The sequence below is a fragment of the Epithele typhae genome (assembly GCF_022376455.1).
Source record: "Epithele typhae strain CBS 203.58 chromosome Unknown BXZ73scaffold_10, whole genome shotgun sequence".
Classification (NCBI taxonomy): Eukaryota; Fungi; Basidiomycota; class Agaricomycetes; order Polyporales; family Epitheliaceae; genus Epithele; species Epithele typhae.
Genome location: NW_025954201.1, coordinates 152,369 through 167,953, shown reverse-complemented (window position 1 = coordinate 167,953; position 15,585 = coordinate 152,369). Strand labels below are relative to the sequence as shown.

Here is a 15,585-nt window from a genome sequence, read left to right as displayed (position 1 = left end):
CGGGTGCTGGTTTGTGGTCGTCGCGGCCCGGTCACAGCCCATACGTGCGGCGACCCAAGCCCCAGTCCCAAACATGGACAAATGAGCCCGCTCAGCCCCATGGCCCGCCGCCCAAGTTCGTCCAGGCCTCGTGGCCATCGACGGCACCGGGCACAGGCACTTACGCGATGGGGCACAGGGCTCGCGCCCCTTCCACACCTCCAAGTTCCATGGCCATCCTCCTCCGTCCACACCGCACAGTAGCCTTCCAAACTCGTCCGCCACGTGCCGCCTCGTGCCCCGCCCGACCCTGCGGCCTTCCCAGAGCGCGCAGTAAGGTATAGACTTTGCGCGCGCCGTCCGTCCCCTTCCGGAAGGTCGCGCGCGCACGCCGCGCGCACGAGGCGGACCGAAGCGGCCTACGTCGTCGCGTGCCGTGCGCGTGGCGGGCGGTGGCGGGACCGCTTGCGGAAGGTGCGAGCGACGCCGCCGCTTGGTAAGTACTAAGGACGTCCGGTCGTGCCATTCGTGTGGTGCGTATCGCCGTCGTCTGTGCGGCGCGCTCGAGTTGCCCGTTGAAGAGTGAAGTGCAAGGACACCTTGGGCCGCATGCCGTCGTGTCTAGCGTGGTCGCGGCGCCGTGCGGTGGTCACTCTCGGTGAGTTCCCGAGCACGGGTCGCCTCAAGGCCTTAGATCTCAGATCTCAGCACTGATGGCCGTCGATACCTCGCCGACTGCGCTCTCCGAAAGCGCCCCCCAGTGGGGCTGTGGACGCATGTGGGCACACCCGTGTCCCGCAGGTCCCAGTTGAGGCCATCAAGCATACAACGTCGTACACATAACATGCATACAGGGGGCCCTCGGATCATCGATCATGTCGTTGCCGGCGGCGGGCACACCCGGGCGCGCGCGACACACGAATCCTATGCCTTGCGCGCACGGGAAGCGGAAGAAGGCGGGCGGCTGCGATTTCACCAGTGACGCGCCGGTGTGTGCCTCGAGGAACTGTATCATTTGCCCACCGCGCCTTAGATTCGAACTTCCTGTCGGACGTTGACGTGAAATTGTGTCCGGGAACACGTCCTCGACGGGCGCATCGGACCGCAGGTGCGGGCGCGCCTCTCGGGCCCGTATGTGGTGGTGGTCGAGCTCGAGGCGGGATACCTGGGAGCGGTGGGAGGCCTGTAAGTAGGAGTACTCGACAGCCGACTGCCTTCGACTCGTCTTGATTGCGTTCAAACGTTCATCGATGGGTGGTGATGTCACGGAGTTGTCTGTGTTAATGAAACATGGGTGCACCGCCCTAGGGTTCGACTACATATTCCAGGCCGTCTGTAACATATGTTACTAACAAACCGACCCTCAGACGCCATTTGTAACACGTGTAAGTAACATGTAACTAATTCGAAATGTAATGAAGGTCTAGTGCTGCGGAGAATAGCCCTACCAGTCCCCATCCTTAGTCAAATCGCTGTCGGAATCCTCATCATCGGACGTAGACAGCCAGATTCGTGCAGCACCCACAGTAGAGACGCATCATAGCACGCAGACGACACCAGGCGACCCCTCTGAGGGTATTCCAAGGAGATGGGGAGACCACAATTGCGACAAACACTCTTCAGGATAGCGGGAGCTTGCACAGGGCCCTTTGAAGAAACGTGTGATTTTCAGTGAAAGCACAAATATCTGAGCCACTGATGTGCAGTCAACTCCGGGCTCAGGAATCAACAAGGATGAGGGCGAGTGAGCGAGTGAGCGTAAGCGTGAGTCGCGGGAAGTCGTATAGAAGCAGATACGACGCGCCGCGGGGAGAGCGAGCGCGAAGGGAGGATGGATTGGAGGATCGCGCGAGCGCAAGGAGGACACCGCGGGGATAGACGCGGGAGATGGACGAGGTCACGCATACGGGCGCTGGCGAAGGCGAGGGGGAATACGGGGGCGTGGGCGAAAGCGTGGACGTGAACGTGCGCGTGCGCGAAGTCGAAGTCGAAGGCGAGACTAGATGAGCACACTGCACGCGTAGATGGAGTGGGGATGTGAGCGCAGATAGACCGAGGCAGCATGAGCCGAAATGGGGGGCTCGCGAAGTGGATACGAGGATACGAAATAGAGCAAAAATAAAGCAGGAGAGAAGAAGAAACATACGATATGAGGAGTGGGTTACCATCACGAGACAAGAACGTGTCGTCAGGCTATGGAGGATGGGGATCGAGTGCGGGCAGGTGATGACTACGAGCGGGCGTGGGCCGCGCCGCGGTGCGTCCGCGAGTGTCGCGTCGGGACTGTGGTGCTGGGGCGTTAATCATGGGGTCCTCGCGGATCGCGACGGGTGTGCGCAGCGGAATGGTCGAGATGTGTGAGGACGAGCGAGGACAAGGTGGGCGGCGGCGCGCAGGCGCTAGCGTAGTCGCGGTGCACCGTACAGCGGTGGCACGTGCGTATCACCACGTACAGAGCTTACCTGCAGCTGACTCGCCAAGGATAAGGATCGTGCCCCAGACGCTCCGGAGTCCGCCAGCATTCACGTACAACTCGGGGTGTGAAAGGGCAAAGCGGCGACAGGTGGACAAGCGCGGAAACATAAGGTAGTTCCCAACGAGTGGGTATGAGCATCCATCAGCTATGGACAACTACCCGATCCCGTTTCGCCTCGTTTTCCATGCAAATCAGGCTGTGAACCAACTTGTTCAGTTGACCGGCATATGAGGACGGCTCCGGGGTGCAATCGTGATCTTGGAGTGCTTGCGGACTGACCGCGAGAGGTTCGAGAGACGGAATGGGCGAAGTGCGCGAGGACAAGGCCGAGCGCGGTCGAAGGTGTTGTGCTCGTACGTCTTCACCGTACGGCGATAGCGTGTGCGTGTCGGCGTCCGCAGCGTCATCGTGAGCCCCTGGGCTTCGAACCCCGCGACAGCCGCCTCGACGCGCGCGTGGCGAGCCCTCGCGAGCGCTGCGCCCTTCGCATCGAGCCCGTCTTTGGTGCCGGGGGTGTCGACGAGCCCCGTGGTGAGCACAGCGACGGTGAAGGCCTCGGGCGCGAGGAGGACGGAGAACTTGATGGCGGCAATGACCTGCTGCCTGCACGCACTCGGAGAGGTGGTAGGACGGCATGGCGGCGATCTGCATGTCGTGGATCGAGTTGTACTTGCCACCCTCGGTGTTGATCACCATGATCTTCCTCGCGCCAGTGGGGGACGCGCGTAGGAGGGGGAGGAAGGCGTGGATGGAGTGGATCGTGCCGAGGCCATGATTTGGAACTGCATGGGGGGCGGTCAGTGCGAGACTGGAGGGGAGGGGCACGGAGGCGTACGGCGTGGGCGAGGCTGGCATCGAACTCGGCCATGTCGGGGATGTTGAGGAAGTCGGTGAAGATGACAGGAGGAGAGCGGCGCATGGCGTTGTGGATGAGGCAGTCAAGGCCTCCGCCGGTCTTCTCGGCGACTTCTTTCCTGGCACGCTGGACAAGGACGTGTCAGCGAAGTCGCCAATATTGCCTTCAAAAATGTGGACGTTACTGAAGCCGTGCTGCTTCATCGTGTCCTGGAGGTGCACCGAGGTTGCGGACGGCGAACACGGAGTTTGCGGGTATGGATGCCTGGAGACACGATATGTTAATGCTAGGGAATTTATATACGACAGGACTATCAACGTACAAGTTGCACAACAAATTTGAGGCCGATGCCGCGAGAGGCACCAGTAACCGCGTATATGAAGATCATTGAGACTGCAAGAGGATGAGGTGGATGTTACCCGTGGCACGCCACCGGAGGGTCAATCTGGGTCATCGACATGATGTTCTGGTGACCGGAAGCCCTGGGCAGTGGGAAGCCTCGTGTTGACTCGGAAGTCTCACATGATATCCGCGTCCCGACAGCCCTTTCAAGAACAGGCGCTTATCCACTTGTTACATATGTTACACCACCCCTTCGAGCCCCATGTAACTAACGCGTTACTTACAGTGTAAGTAACGTACATAATAAGTTTTGTAAGTAACAACAGGGTATGTAGTCGATCCCTACACCGCCCGCTGCACTGTGTCAGAGTGCGGAAGATGCTTGGAAGGCGGTGATCCGCATACCTGACCCCGTCCCGCATCATGCACGCATCACGTCTCAGTCCAGCAGCTCGAAGCTTGCGAAATCTCAGGCCCCGGTGTCTATGTATATGGCCAACCTTGTACACCACCCTAGTAAGTAGTTGCCCATCGACAGCTGGAACGTGCGGCCGCAGATTGATCCGCTCCCACCCATGAGCCACTGATATCTCTGTCTCCGCGAACGTAAGCTCAAAACCTTGTTTCCAGATCTCCTCCTCCGCGCGCCGCGGCGCGCCTTCCACCCACCGCCGCCCTCGGTAGCACTGCGGCGACCCAGCGGCGACCGCTATGGCCGGCAGCGAAACCGCAGGAAGGATGACAACGCGTTCGGACGCACTCCGGAGCCAGCAGCAGTGGATTGAAGAGAAGACGGTACCGCATTAACTCTGCGCTTACCACGCACCCGGGCGTACACGCACTAGAACCGTGATCCCGCCGCCGTCGCCCACAAAGCGGAATTGCCCCCCACCCACCCACTCGCCGAACGCCGACGCCGCCGTTGACTCGACACAAAGAGATGGATAACAGGGTTCCCGCGCCCCGAGCTTTTGCGCCGCGGCGGCCAGTCAGACTGACTGCTGAGTGCTGTTGAGCGCCGGGAGTTGGAGCTGGTCTGCAGGGTCCAACCTAGCGATCATCATCCGAACCGCGAACGCCGTTACCCAGCGGCCGGTACGCAGGGGGACGCCCGCTGCCTCAAGGCTCGCACCCTCCGCCCACAGATGGGGCTTCTCAGGCCTTCTCGCGTCCCCGCCCGCCGTCTGGCGAGCCACAAGGCCGACCAGGTGCGGCCGTTGTGGGCGAGACGACCGCACTGTGCTGTGGCCCGAGTACTGTGGCGGCGGGCCACGGAGGATGTCGATTAAGGCAAGACCAAAGGGCGGCGCGGGGCGCTGCGCAGGGTGGGGGGCGTGAGAACCCGAGCTTGCTGTATCCGGCACGACAAGAAATGGCGGATATTCGGTGCCCGAACAGGAGCTGGGACACGGTACTGCCATGGTACCTGTCACGGTCACGTTCTTTGTCTGGTTCGCGCCGGACCGGACAAAGAACAGGAATCCTGTTCGGGGCATGTTGGGGGCATGGTCTGCGCCTGCGTAAGCAGCCTGGTCTGCAGCAGACCAGGGTGTGGGCAGGATTCATGGCCTTAGCCTGGTCAGCCACAGAGTTGGCTTCATGTTCGGCCCCGAAACTTCCCGTATAGTCAGCACACAGAATGTATGACTGGTGATGAAGATATATTTATTGGTACACTACCACATGGCGGCAAGAGTCTGAACACGAAACCAGCTCTGTGGCTGACCAGGCTAAGGCCATGAATCCTGCCCACACCCTGGTCTGCTGCAGACCAGGCTGCTTACGCAGGCGCAGACCATGCCCCCAACATGCCCCGAACAGGATTCCTGTTCTTTGTCCGGTCCGGCGCGAACCAGACAAAGAACGTGACAGTGACAGGTACCATGGCAGTACCGTGTCCCAGCTCCTGTTCGGGCACCGAATATCCGCCATTTCTCGTCGTGCGGGACCGCCGCAGAGCTGGAAAAGTGGGCTGGGTGCGCCGGAGATGGAGACGGGCGTGCGCTGCAGCCGTGCGGGGATATTGAGATACGACGGCAGCTGCCAGTCGAGGGGCTTGGAGTCAGAGGAGAAAAAGCGACGCGGAATCAAAAACGGGAGCGCACAGCCGCCGTGATCCCGCGCAGGGACCACTCCCGCGGGCGCCTGTGAGGAGAACAAAAGGCGGAGGAAAACTTCGCCTTGTCCTCCGACCACTGCCCGTCCACTTTCTTCAGCCTCCCCCCGCCGCCGATACCCCCTTTTAATGTCCTTCGCGCCTTCGCTGCTTTCCGCTGCCATTCTCCTCTCCTCAATACAGCAGTAAAATCGAAAAAAAACACCACCGCCGAGCCCGCGCACCATGCCCTCCCCGACGCACCCGCCCCGCCGCCCCGCCTCCGCCGCGCCGCTGCCCGAGCGGAACGACGTGCTGATGACGCGCGAGCTCCTCCTCGGCGCGCTCCACGACCTCTCCCTCCGCCTCCAGGGCCTCTTCCCGAGCACCGTCCGCCTCGTCGTCCACGGCGGCGCCGTCATGGTCCTCCACCCGCAGCTCGCCTCCCGCGACGCGACGCGCGACGTCGACTACCTCCACCGCGCCTTCGAGGCCGAGTGGCGTGCGCGCGGCGTCATGGACGCCGGCGCGCGCCTGCTCACCGCGATCAAGGGCACCGCCCGCGCGTACAAGCTCGGCCGGGACTGGATGAACGCCGCTGCGGACGTCGCGCTGCCGATGTCGTTCGAGTGAGTGTTCTCTTTGTCCTTCCCCGGCTGGCCTCTCTGCGCTGTGTGGCTCTGCGTGCGGTTTCGCGCCTCAGGATGTGTCAGGACGGGGTGCAGTGTCAAGACTGCCGCGGTTGGATGAGTCACAAAGTACACGGTTCGTGTCTTTCGTTGTCAGAGTCGCTGCTGACCCAGTTTTTCTGCGTTCTGCATCGCCTCCGTGACACGTCCTGAGACACGATAACCGGCTGCAGCGCCCGTAGCGAAGAGGCCGTCCGCCTCACGACCGACGCCCGACACGCCCGCTGACTCCATTCCTCCCTCCCTCTCTCCCTCCGCAGCGCGCACGGAAAAAAGTACGACCCGATCTTCGCCGACGCGGCGTCGGCGCAGAACACGGCGGTGAACACGCTCTTCACCTCGCCCGGGCTCGTGCTCGTCGGCGTCTCCTGGGCGTGGTCCGTCGCGCTCAAGCTGGTGCGGTACGAGAAGCACGACCCGCACGACATCGCGAGCATCCTCCGCCTCGGCCACCGCCAGCGCAACGTCCGCTGGACGCGCACCCTGCTCGAGAACTGGCTCCTCGGCCTCTGCGCCCCGATGGGCTACGCCGCGTACGACCCGTGGCAGATGGAGAACGCGCGCCAGCGGATGCGCCACGCCATCCAGCTCGCGTACGCCGAGGACGGGCGCGCGGCGCCGACGCAGCAGCGCCCGATGTACGTGCACTGAGCGCATGGACGGGGGTGGCGGCCCGGTGTGGTTGGCCCCCCCTCTGGTCAATGCGACCACGAAGTAGCCTAGTATTATCCCGCGGGCGCACGGCGTGCGTCCGCACAGATTATCCCCCCGCGAGGATTACCTTATTCGGACTCGGACGTGCTCTTCTCTCTCTCGGTCTGCCTGCTGTGTATCGTTACCCGTTTCTCCTCCTCTGCCCGCTCTCCCGCTCTGTTCTTCGTGTCCATACTTCGTTAGACGTCCGTCCCCTTTTCCGTCTTCCCTCCCGTCTTCTTCGTCCTTCTCCTGCTCGGGCGTGCCCTTGCTCCCTCCTCTTGCTTCCCCGTTGCCCGTTCCCGCTTGCTCCGCGCGCCTCCTCCCTTCTCCTGCCCCGTACCATAGTATTGCCTCTCATGACACCCTACGAGCTCACGCTATACCCTAATCATTACGGTACCCACGTCCGTGACGACCGCTTTTACGAATTGACGACCTCTTACATCCACCTTTTCCCCCTGCGCGTGAGAACGCGCGAGTTTCAAGCTTCAAGCTTCAAAGCTTCAAAGCCAATCCACACCTCGCGCGCCACCGCCGCTCCCGTGCGACCCACTCGACCGCCACAAGACACGCACGCACCGTGTGCCGTGCACGCTCCCTGCGGTGGCGTCGCTCGCCACCGCCCCGCCGCCGCCGCTGCCATCCAGGCGCGACCCGCTCACAACTCGACAGGGCCGCGCGCGCCCTCCAAAAAATTTTGCGGCCGCAGTGTGCGCGCGCGATCAACCCTCCGCCCACGACGGTTCCGGCTCGGGCTGCCCGACGGGCCGGTACCGCGGGTCTCACCTCTATCCTGAGGTCTGATTCACGCTGGGAGTCCGAGTGCTGTGGCCAGGGACGCATCCGGTCCCTGCGCGCGCGCGAAGCCGGGCGCGGGGACCCTGCGGGCTCGGCGGGCGGCGACGCGTGGAGGGTTGCGTTACGCGTACGGCAGATGTTATCTGTGTGCGGTGTGGGAGCGCACGTACGTACGTATGTCAGACGGCGGACGGTGCGTGGATGGATGACAGAGGATAGGCCGTGCGCGACGGAGACAGTTGTGGGTCAGATCTCAGACAGGGCCCGGCGCGAGGGTACGCGGACAGGACGGAGCCGGAGGGGAGACGGGCGGGCGGGCGGGCGGACGGATGGATGGATGGACGGAGACTGTCCGTGGGGAAGAAGGCAGGCAACTCGATAGACAGATGTGCGCGTGCGGAACCGGAAAGGGAACTAAAGTACTGAGGAGCGTAGAGGAGAGCCGACTGTCCGTGCGGGACCGCGCGCCGGCGTGGTGTACATACTACAAAGAGGGAGTGTGGATGCGAGGGTGGGGGATGTCGTACTAGTGCAGTGTGTGTATCTGTATGTACCGTCTATACGTACAATGGAGGATGGAGGTGGGACGGAGGGGGTGAGGGCACGACAAGGCTGACGAGGCGTGCGCCTTATCTACGCGACGAGGTGCAGGCAGGAGGCGAGCGCAAAAAACCCTGATGGAAGACCAGCGCACGGAAGCCTCGCAGAGAGAGCTAACCAGGGAAAGTTCCCACCGTCTCCCTGCGCCCGCGATGCCTCCCTCCCCCGAGAAAGCCCTCGGCGTCGCAGAGGACGACGGCGGGGTGCCGGACCGGCCTCCAAACGCCCGCGAGACGGAGACGTCACCGAAACAGATTTGGAACCGGATGACGCCCGGCGCCCCGCGGCGACGCGAGTCCGGGAGATGTGGCAGAGAAAAAGGACCGAGGACCGAGGCGGGGTGCGGGAGGGGCGGGCTAGGAGCGGACGACGCCCTGCCACTTGCGCAGGCACGAGTACGTGTTCCAGTCTGTGGAGGAGGATGTGAGCGTGGCGTTTCGGAGAGACTGGGCGGGAAGACGAGGGCGGAACGGAGGGTGAGGGTGGCAACGTCCGGTGTCAGATCCGACCGCGCCGGAGTTGTCCGCGCGCAGCCCGAGTGCGCCGGATAGATCGCGTCGCGCGCGCGCGCGGCCATCCACCGCAAAGCCGAGCGCGGACGACGGGCTCGCACGTGCTCGAGATGCGGTATGGAGGGCAGTGGAGGTGATCCGCACTGGGCCCTGGCGCGGGACAGGGAATAGCACGCGCGACCGCCTCCCAACGCATCGCAGTAGCGCAATGCGGACGAGCGATCCGCACAACGACGCCCACACGAAACGACGACAACAAGAAAGAACAACGCACCGAAGGTGCTCCACGACTTGCAGTTGCAGTTCTTCTGCTTCTGGACCCGGTAGTCGTTCGGACAGTGCGTGAACGGCGGGTGCCGGTAGCCGATGTCGTTGAAGAAGTGGATCTGGTCCTTGCGCGCGAAGAGCGCGGCGCCTATGCTGTGGACGGGCGCGTCGCCCCACCGCTGCGGAGATGTTGGCGTGAACACGTGTGTACGGGCAAGAGGGAGTGCGCGTGAGACGGAGGCGCACCTCGTAGTAGAACCCGCCCTTGGACTCGAGGTGGTCGAAGAACTTGCTGTACGGCTCGCTCCGCCAGAAATCCAGGTTCGCGATCTCGAAGTTGCTCCAGACTGCGCGCACGCGCGATCATTGCAGGTCCGCAGGTCAGAACACCCAGAGCAGAGAGAGAGAGAGAGAGAGAGAGAGAGAGAGAGAGAGAGATGGGACGCACAGTGGCACATGTTGTACGTCTCCCCGCCGTTCTCCGACAGGAAGCTCATCGAGTTGTTCGGCGCGAGATACTCCGGGTACTTTTGCGTGAACTCTGGTGTCGTGCACGGTAGTCGGGAGTGGAACGTCGGACGTGAGATGAGCCACGGTGCATGCGGAGAGCCGCGGCGAGCAATGTGACTGACCCTTGACGGCATCCCACAGCGTCGCCACCGTTTGTGGCCACTCGTACAGCGAGATCGTGAAGCCTGTCGGGCGCGAGCGGTCCGTGAGCGACGGCACACGGAACGCGAGCGGCCCGAGTGGAGCCCGGCTTACCGTAAACCTTGTCGTTCTCCTCCATGTACTTGAACGGGTCGTAGTCGGTGTCGCACAGGAAGTCGACGTTCGGCCTGCGCAGTCCCCTGACGTCAGCCCCGCGGACGCAATGAGAGTGGGAGAAGAACGTACTCGACGCGCCAGTACCACTTGAAGCGCTGGAGGAGCGGGTGCCTGTAGAAGAACTGAAAAAGGACGTCCCAGAGGGCTCGCGTTAGCAACAGGGGCGCGGGAGCAGGGCGATGGGAGCGGAGCGGACACACTCACACCAGAATTGAAACGGCACATGTTGCGGTACCTGCGCGCGCGGAGAAGGTTTTTTGGTTAGCATCGACGATAATGCGCGGGCGGGCCGCAATTAGACACGCACGAAACGCTGCCTATTATAAATAGCGAGCGACGGAAGAGAACGTCAGCGGGGGTGGGTGAGCAGGAGGGAGGAAAGGCGCGGACCTCCGTAGATGACGTTGTCGGCCACCATCTTGTTCCGGCCCGCGGATGCTTTCTCCTCGTCGATCCAGTCGGGCTGGTACCAGTCGCTCTGGGGGATGAGCCCGAACCGCACGGCCCCGGACACGACGGCAGTGATGTTCCTAACGGAGACGGGCGTGAGCTCATTGCCGGCGAATGGGGAAAAAACGGAGAAGAGAGAAGGGAGGGAAAGGGGAAAAAACACGCACTGCTTGAACGCGTCGTCGAATTCGACTTCGTTGAGGAAGACCCACGGGTAGTGGTACTGGTGGTTGAAGCGCTCCTCCAGCTGGCGCACGCTCGAGAGCGCGCCCTCGAGCTCGCTGTTGCGCGCGAGCATGACCAGCACCGCGTTCGCCCGCTCGCTCCCGTTCACCATCGTCCCGACCTCGAAGTCGCGCCAGTCGTCGATCGTCTCGACCACCGGCACGGACACCGGTAGCGCGTCGGTTTCGGAGCCCGCGCCGGCGGTGGAGGACTCCGCGACGGACTTGACGCGGACGTACTCCGGGTGCTGAACGGCGGTGTAGATGCAGAGCTGTGGCGGACGAGGGGTGAGTGACGCGCGGCTATGGAGAATGCAAGCGATTGTGCTCACGAGGATGGTGATGGCGAACGAGAGGGCGAAGACGCGATAACGCAGCGGTCGTGGCAGGCAGTCGGGAGAAACGAGCGTCGGCACCCAGCGGGGCTTGAGCGACATCATGAAGGTGCAAGCAGGGCGGTAGGGTCAAGCCGGAGTCGGTACAAGGTAAAGGCGAAGGTGAAGGCGAAGGTGAAGGCGAAGGAAAGATGGCGAGTGGAAGGAAAGGAGAGAGGTGCGGTCAGTGGGTAGGACATCCACAAGGGCTGGGTGTACTTACTATAGTGCCTTTCTAGCGGTGGGCCGGTCGTCGGTGCCGCAGCAAGTCCGCAGCGGGCAGAACGAGGAGCGCCAACACGGTGAGCTGGCTGCGCGCGCGGGGGTTCGACTTCCCAGACGGGTGGCTGTGGGGGAATATTATCTGCAGCACATCCCACAGGCCGGGTCCGTCGCGGATTCAACCGACGGGCGTGCGCTATGCTGCGCACATCCTAAAATAGCTCGTGCTAGACTCGGACGATACTCTGACAGAAAGTCACCACGCAAACTAAGGTCGCATGATAGATGAGATTGCTGCGAAGCGTTGCTGGGAGCCCCTTGCAGGTGGTTGGACCCCGTGGTTGAGCCGTACGACGGGAAGACGCAGGGTGGTGTGCGATGACGCGGGCCGCTGGCATGGATGTTCATACTCCTGAGAATGGGGGTGGGTGGGCCGTGAACACGTCAGTACGCCGGAGATCGTTGCGAAGACTCTGACCGTGCGTTCTCAAGCACTCAAGGTTGCAAAAGATGGCTATCGCTGGGATCGCGGTGTCAGACTCTGCACTTGCAACGACATCGAGGTCAAGGTTTACGCTGCGGAGTCGGAGGTGGCACAATGCAACCAGGCGCTTCTTAGATAATCCGGCTACTTCCGCGCCGGCAGCGACGATCTCGATCGGTTTGGCTGGGTCCATCACTCTCCTCCGGGTCCGACATTGCGCAAGTGCCTGTCGCTGCCCAGGTTCGACAATGTCAGCCCATAAATTTATAGAAGGGCTGCAGATGATCCGGTACGTGTGAAATACCTGACACCTACGTCGTATGCACTCACACTTCTCAGCACAGAGGCCCTGCGTTCGTCCGTCAGGACGAGCTGATCTGTCTCTCTGAATGTATCTCACAGCATATCTCTCACTGCTGCGTACTCGTATTATCTTTCCACGTCCTCGCCCGCGGTATTCGACAAGGTCATCGCCACGTGCGCCCTTTGTGGACGTGAGCACGCGCTTCAGGCGCGCCATTGACGAGCTCATAGGCATGACTGACTTGTGACCGACTTTTATTCTCGTTCGTCAAGCCATTAAGGGACATGGTAGGTATGACTTCAGAAGTGTTCAGCGGTGGTTTAATGCAGTACTGTAGGGGATTCCGCCGTTGCAGACTTACTCAGTGCTGTCCCAGCGACTGTATATGGAGTCGCGCGCTTATCTCGGGCATACCGGACATACTATGTGCAGGCCGTCATTGAGTACGCTCGTGGACGGCCCAGTGTTAGCCTTGTGGCAATTGGCATAACAAGGGCGGCAAATAAGGAACGTAGATAATCATTTAACTGCTCAAGTCTGGGAGGGGGATAAATTGTTCAAGTCTTTTCAGCAAGCAAGTAAACGAGCGCGTGCGATCACAGTTGGCACTGCTGACTAATCAAGAGCCATGCCATAAGCCTCGTCGTCGTGTGCTACTTGAACCTACTTCGTGCGCGTTTCGTGACGAGGGAACCAGGCGTGTGAGCGTGACAACATGCGCGTCATGCGATATCGCGATAGTCACAATCTGCATAACCCGCCTCTGCCCTTTGTCTTCCTTTGACTGCTCCGCACTATGTCGCCCATCGACTCCAGCTGGTCCTGTCCCCCAGTCCCTCTGAATATCTCCGATAATATCATACGACACCTCTGCCCCCGCAAGGATAGACAGACGCTTTGCGCTTGTACCACCGTTTCCCACGCTTGGCTACCTGCAAGCAGACACGTCCTATGGTGGGGCCAGACCAGAGACACGCCGCTCACATGGACGGCAAGTCCCAACGAGAGCATCCTCGCCATCTCAACATCCACCTCTATCACTGGATTCTACCTGGTATGCTGTGCGCTGCCGTCTTTCTCATCCCTTCGTCGCACCATTACCACCATTCCAACCTTGCGTACCTTCTACGTCCGAGGGCTTCAATTTTCCGTGCCTTCTACGGGCACTGAGAATCCACTGTATCCTGAAGGATCAACGACACTGCAGCGCTTCGAAATCCACATCGATTCCGAGTCCGACGAGTTGAGCGGTGCAAGACACTTGCTGAAGTGGCTGGCCAACACACCGACACGGTCCTCCATCACCATTCATGTCCTCATGAAGCAGCTCACGAGGCTCATTCAAAGCCCTGCGCTGAAGCCTTCGACTGCCATTGATGACCTCCTAAGCGTAAATAGAGATTTTGCGTCCCCCTGGGTCTCTCAGCGTCAGTACACGGCTCATGCATTTGTGATGCTTCCCGCTTACCTTCACGACTCATTTCACAGAATTCCCATTGTTTCGTCCAGGCCTCGAGCACTTGCACGATCTCACACTCTGTATAACAAACGGCAGTACGAAGGACCTCCTGGCGCTCGTACGCACACTCGGGGACGGGTACATCCCGGGGCTGCGCAAGCTCACACTCGCCCTTCCTCAAGTCGCGTTCTCTCGCGCCGTCGAGTCCGTCACGACGCTCTCGGTGCTAGCAAGGTTGATTGGGCGCAGTCAATTTGCCGGCTTGGAGACGATGACGTTCACCCTGATCGTCACGGACTCCGAGCAGAGCGGCGACGGAGCCACCCCGACCGCGATCGCGGCGGCACAAGCCGTCTTCGACGCGCTGGCGAGAGTGCGGGCAGACTTCATCATTAGCGCGACTGTGATAGTATCCCTCGCGAACTGTATCCACCCTTTCGTCCCGCTCTGGATCAGGGCCGTGCCATTCGAAAACCCCCACACCACCACCCCCACACGGTCGTCTTCCCGTCTCCCTCCGGAGATCTGGAACATGATCATCCGATGCCTCAATCCGTACCTCGACAGAACGACACTGGAGCAGTGCGCCCTCGTCTCCTACGGCTGGCTGGCTGCAAGTAGGCGTGCTCTCCAACGCCCGTGGAACTTCACGATCAAGGAAGCCTATTTGCTGTTCAACCGTGCCGTTCCTGGCGCTACCTTACCGTCCACATCATTTCTGCGACTCCCGGAACTCTCGGTGAAGGCAGATAGCATCGGAGAGAACTACTCGCCATCCTGGAACACACTGCTCGCCTGCATGACGGACCGCGTCCCTACCCTCCGGACCTTCCGCATAGAAGGTCTCACCTTTGATTCTAGGATTCAAGCACAGCACGCAGCTGCATGTCTCTCAGCCTTCACCCATCTCACGAAGTTGGAGCTATCGGACAGCCGATTTCCATCGTTCACGCTCCTCCGACGTACACTGGCTGCACTTCCAAGTTTAAACATTCTCGTCACGGAATTCGTTTCCTTCCCCATATACGCTGTCGACACCACGAGAATAGTGCGTTCATGCACGCGACCGGTTCTGCAAACCATCAGAATCAGTGGAGCGAGTGATTGTAGTGACATCCTGTTGCGCTACCTCGCAAACTCTCCTTCGTGCACTTCAACCCTCCGGACCCTCCATTTCCGATGTCCTGAGCCACCGACTTCGAGTCCGTTCACAGTGCTGCGCGCTGCCGCCCTTTCAAAACTTCTGCCATTCGTCTACAGATTCTACTTTGCACATCCTTCTCACACCGGTACGTCCATCTGCACCCTCGCACTCCCCGATTCACGCTGACGGCCCCGGGATGCAGACCTATCTGCCCTATCAAGCTTCCGACACGCGGAATACGTCGAGCTCAAGATTCCCGCAGCCACGACCGAGACTCTCCTCGCGATCGCGACCGGCATAGCGCAGGCGGACAGCGTCCATCTGCACACCATCCGTCTGTGGTTGCCCGTCGCCGTCCTGACGAACGCATCGGCGGCGGCGATCGCCAAACTCGCGGTGCTCACTTCCGGCGCTGCGTTTGCGCGCGCAGAGCGCGCGTATTTCTATCTCGACATGATGGGGAACCCTGAGTCGGGGGAAAACGCCGTGGTGAGAAGCAAGGCCGTGGCCGCATTGGGGACTCGCGTGGCGGAGATCGTGGCCCGCGCATGGCCTCCCAGCAGTCGAAGGGTTGACGTGGAGATTTACCTCGAGAGAGGTGAAGGGAACTATTTATGGAAGGGAGTTTCACGAGCGGATCTGCAGGAATCTGCCGAGACGACGGAGGCTGCTCGCGGCGACGTGGGCACATCCGAGTCTCCGTAGAGATGTCGGGCACGACGGCCAGGTTCGTCCCCAGGTGTTTGGCACATACCACACGGGCTGATCAGCTAACGTACAGGGGCA

The 15,585-nt window shown here is 61.2% G+C and overlaps 4 protein-coding genes across 4 annotated transcripts; 2 read left to right on the top strand and 2 right to left on the bottom strand.

Moving 5' to 3' along the window:
• Positions 1-2,667: 2,667 nt before the first annotated feature.
• BXZ73DRAFT_75668 (uncharacterized protein) lies at positions 2,668-3,699 on the bottom strand (the record flags this gene model as incomplete). Its single annotated transcript, XM_048022247.1, has 5 exons — positions 2,668-3,100; positions 3,126-3,237; positions 3,281-3,429; positions 3,496-3,575; positions 3,634-3,699. The coding sequence occupies 5 exons, from the start codon at positions 3,697-3,699 to the stop codon at positions 2,668-2,670; spliced, it is 840 nt and encodes a 279-aa protein (XP_047880171.1).
• Positions 3,700-5,994: 2,295 nt separating this feature from the next.
• BXZ73DRAFT_99040 (uncharacterized protein) lies at positions 5,995-7,088 on the top strand (the record flags this gene model as incomplete). The annotated part of the gene is made up of 2 exons (XM_048027871.1): positions 5,995-6,377; positions 6,698-7,088. The coding sequence occupies 2 exons, from the start codon at positions 5,995-5,997 to the stop codon at positions 7,086-7,088; spliced, it is 774 nt and encodes a 257-aa protein (XP_047880170.1).
• A 1,799-nt stretch (positions 7,089-8,887) lies between these two features.
• Positions 8,888-10,886, bottom strand: BXZ73DRAFT_42983 (glycosyltransferase family 15 protein; the record flags this gene model as incomplete). The annotated part of the gene is made up of 11 exons (XM_048019061.1): positions 8,888-8,940; positions 9,318-9,489; positions 9,557-9,657; positions 9,759-9,851; positions 9,943-10,005; positions 10,076-10,149; positions 10,208-10,260; positions 10,343-10,373; positions 10,446-10,455; positions 10,529-10,668; positions 10,756-10,886. The coding sequence occupies 11 exons, from the start codon at positions 10,884-10,886 to the stop codon at positions 8,888-8,890; spliced, it is 921 nt and encodes a 306-aa protein (XP_047880169.1).
• Positions 10,887-12,140: 1,254 nt separating this feature from the next.
• BXZ73DRAFT_99038 (uncharacterized protein) lies at positions 12,141-15,504 on the top strand (the record flags this gene model as incomplete). Its single annotated transcript, XM_048027870.1, has 8 exons — positions 12,141-12,181; positions 12,237-12,245; positions 12,295-12,369; positions 13,193-13,250; positions 13,404-13,623; positions 13,685-14,617; positions 14,870-14,944; positions 15,002-15,504. The coding sequence occupies 8 exons, from the start codon at positions 12,141-12,143 to the stop codon at positions 15,502-15,504; spliced, it is 1,914 nt and encodes a 637-aa protein (XP_047880168.1).
• Between the last annotated feature and the right edge of the window lie 81 nt (positions 15,505-15,585).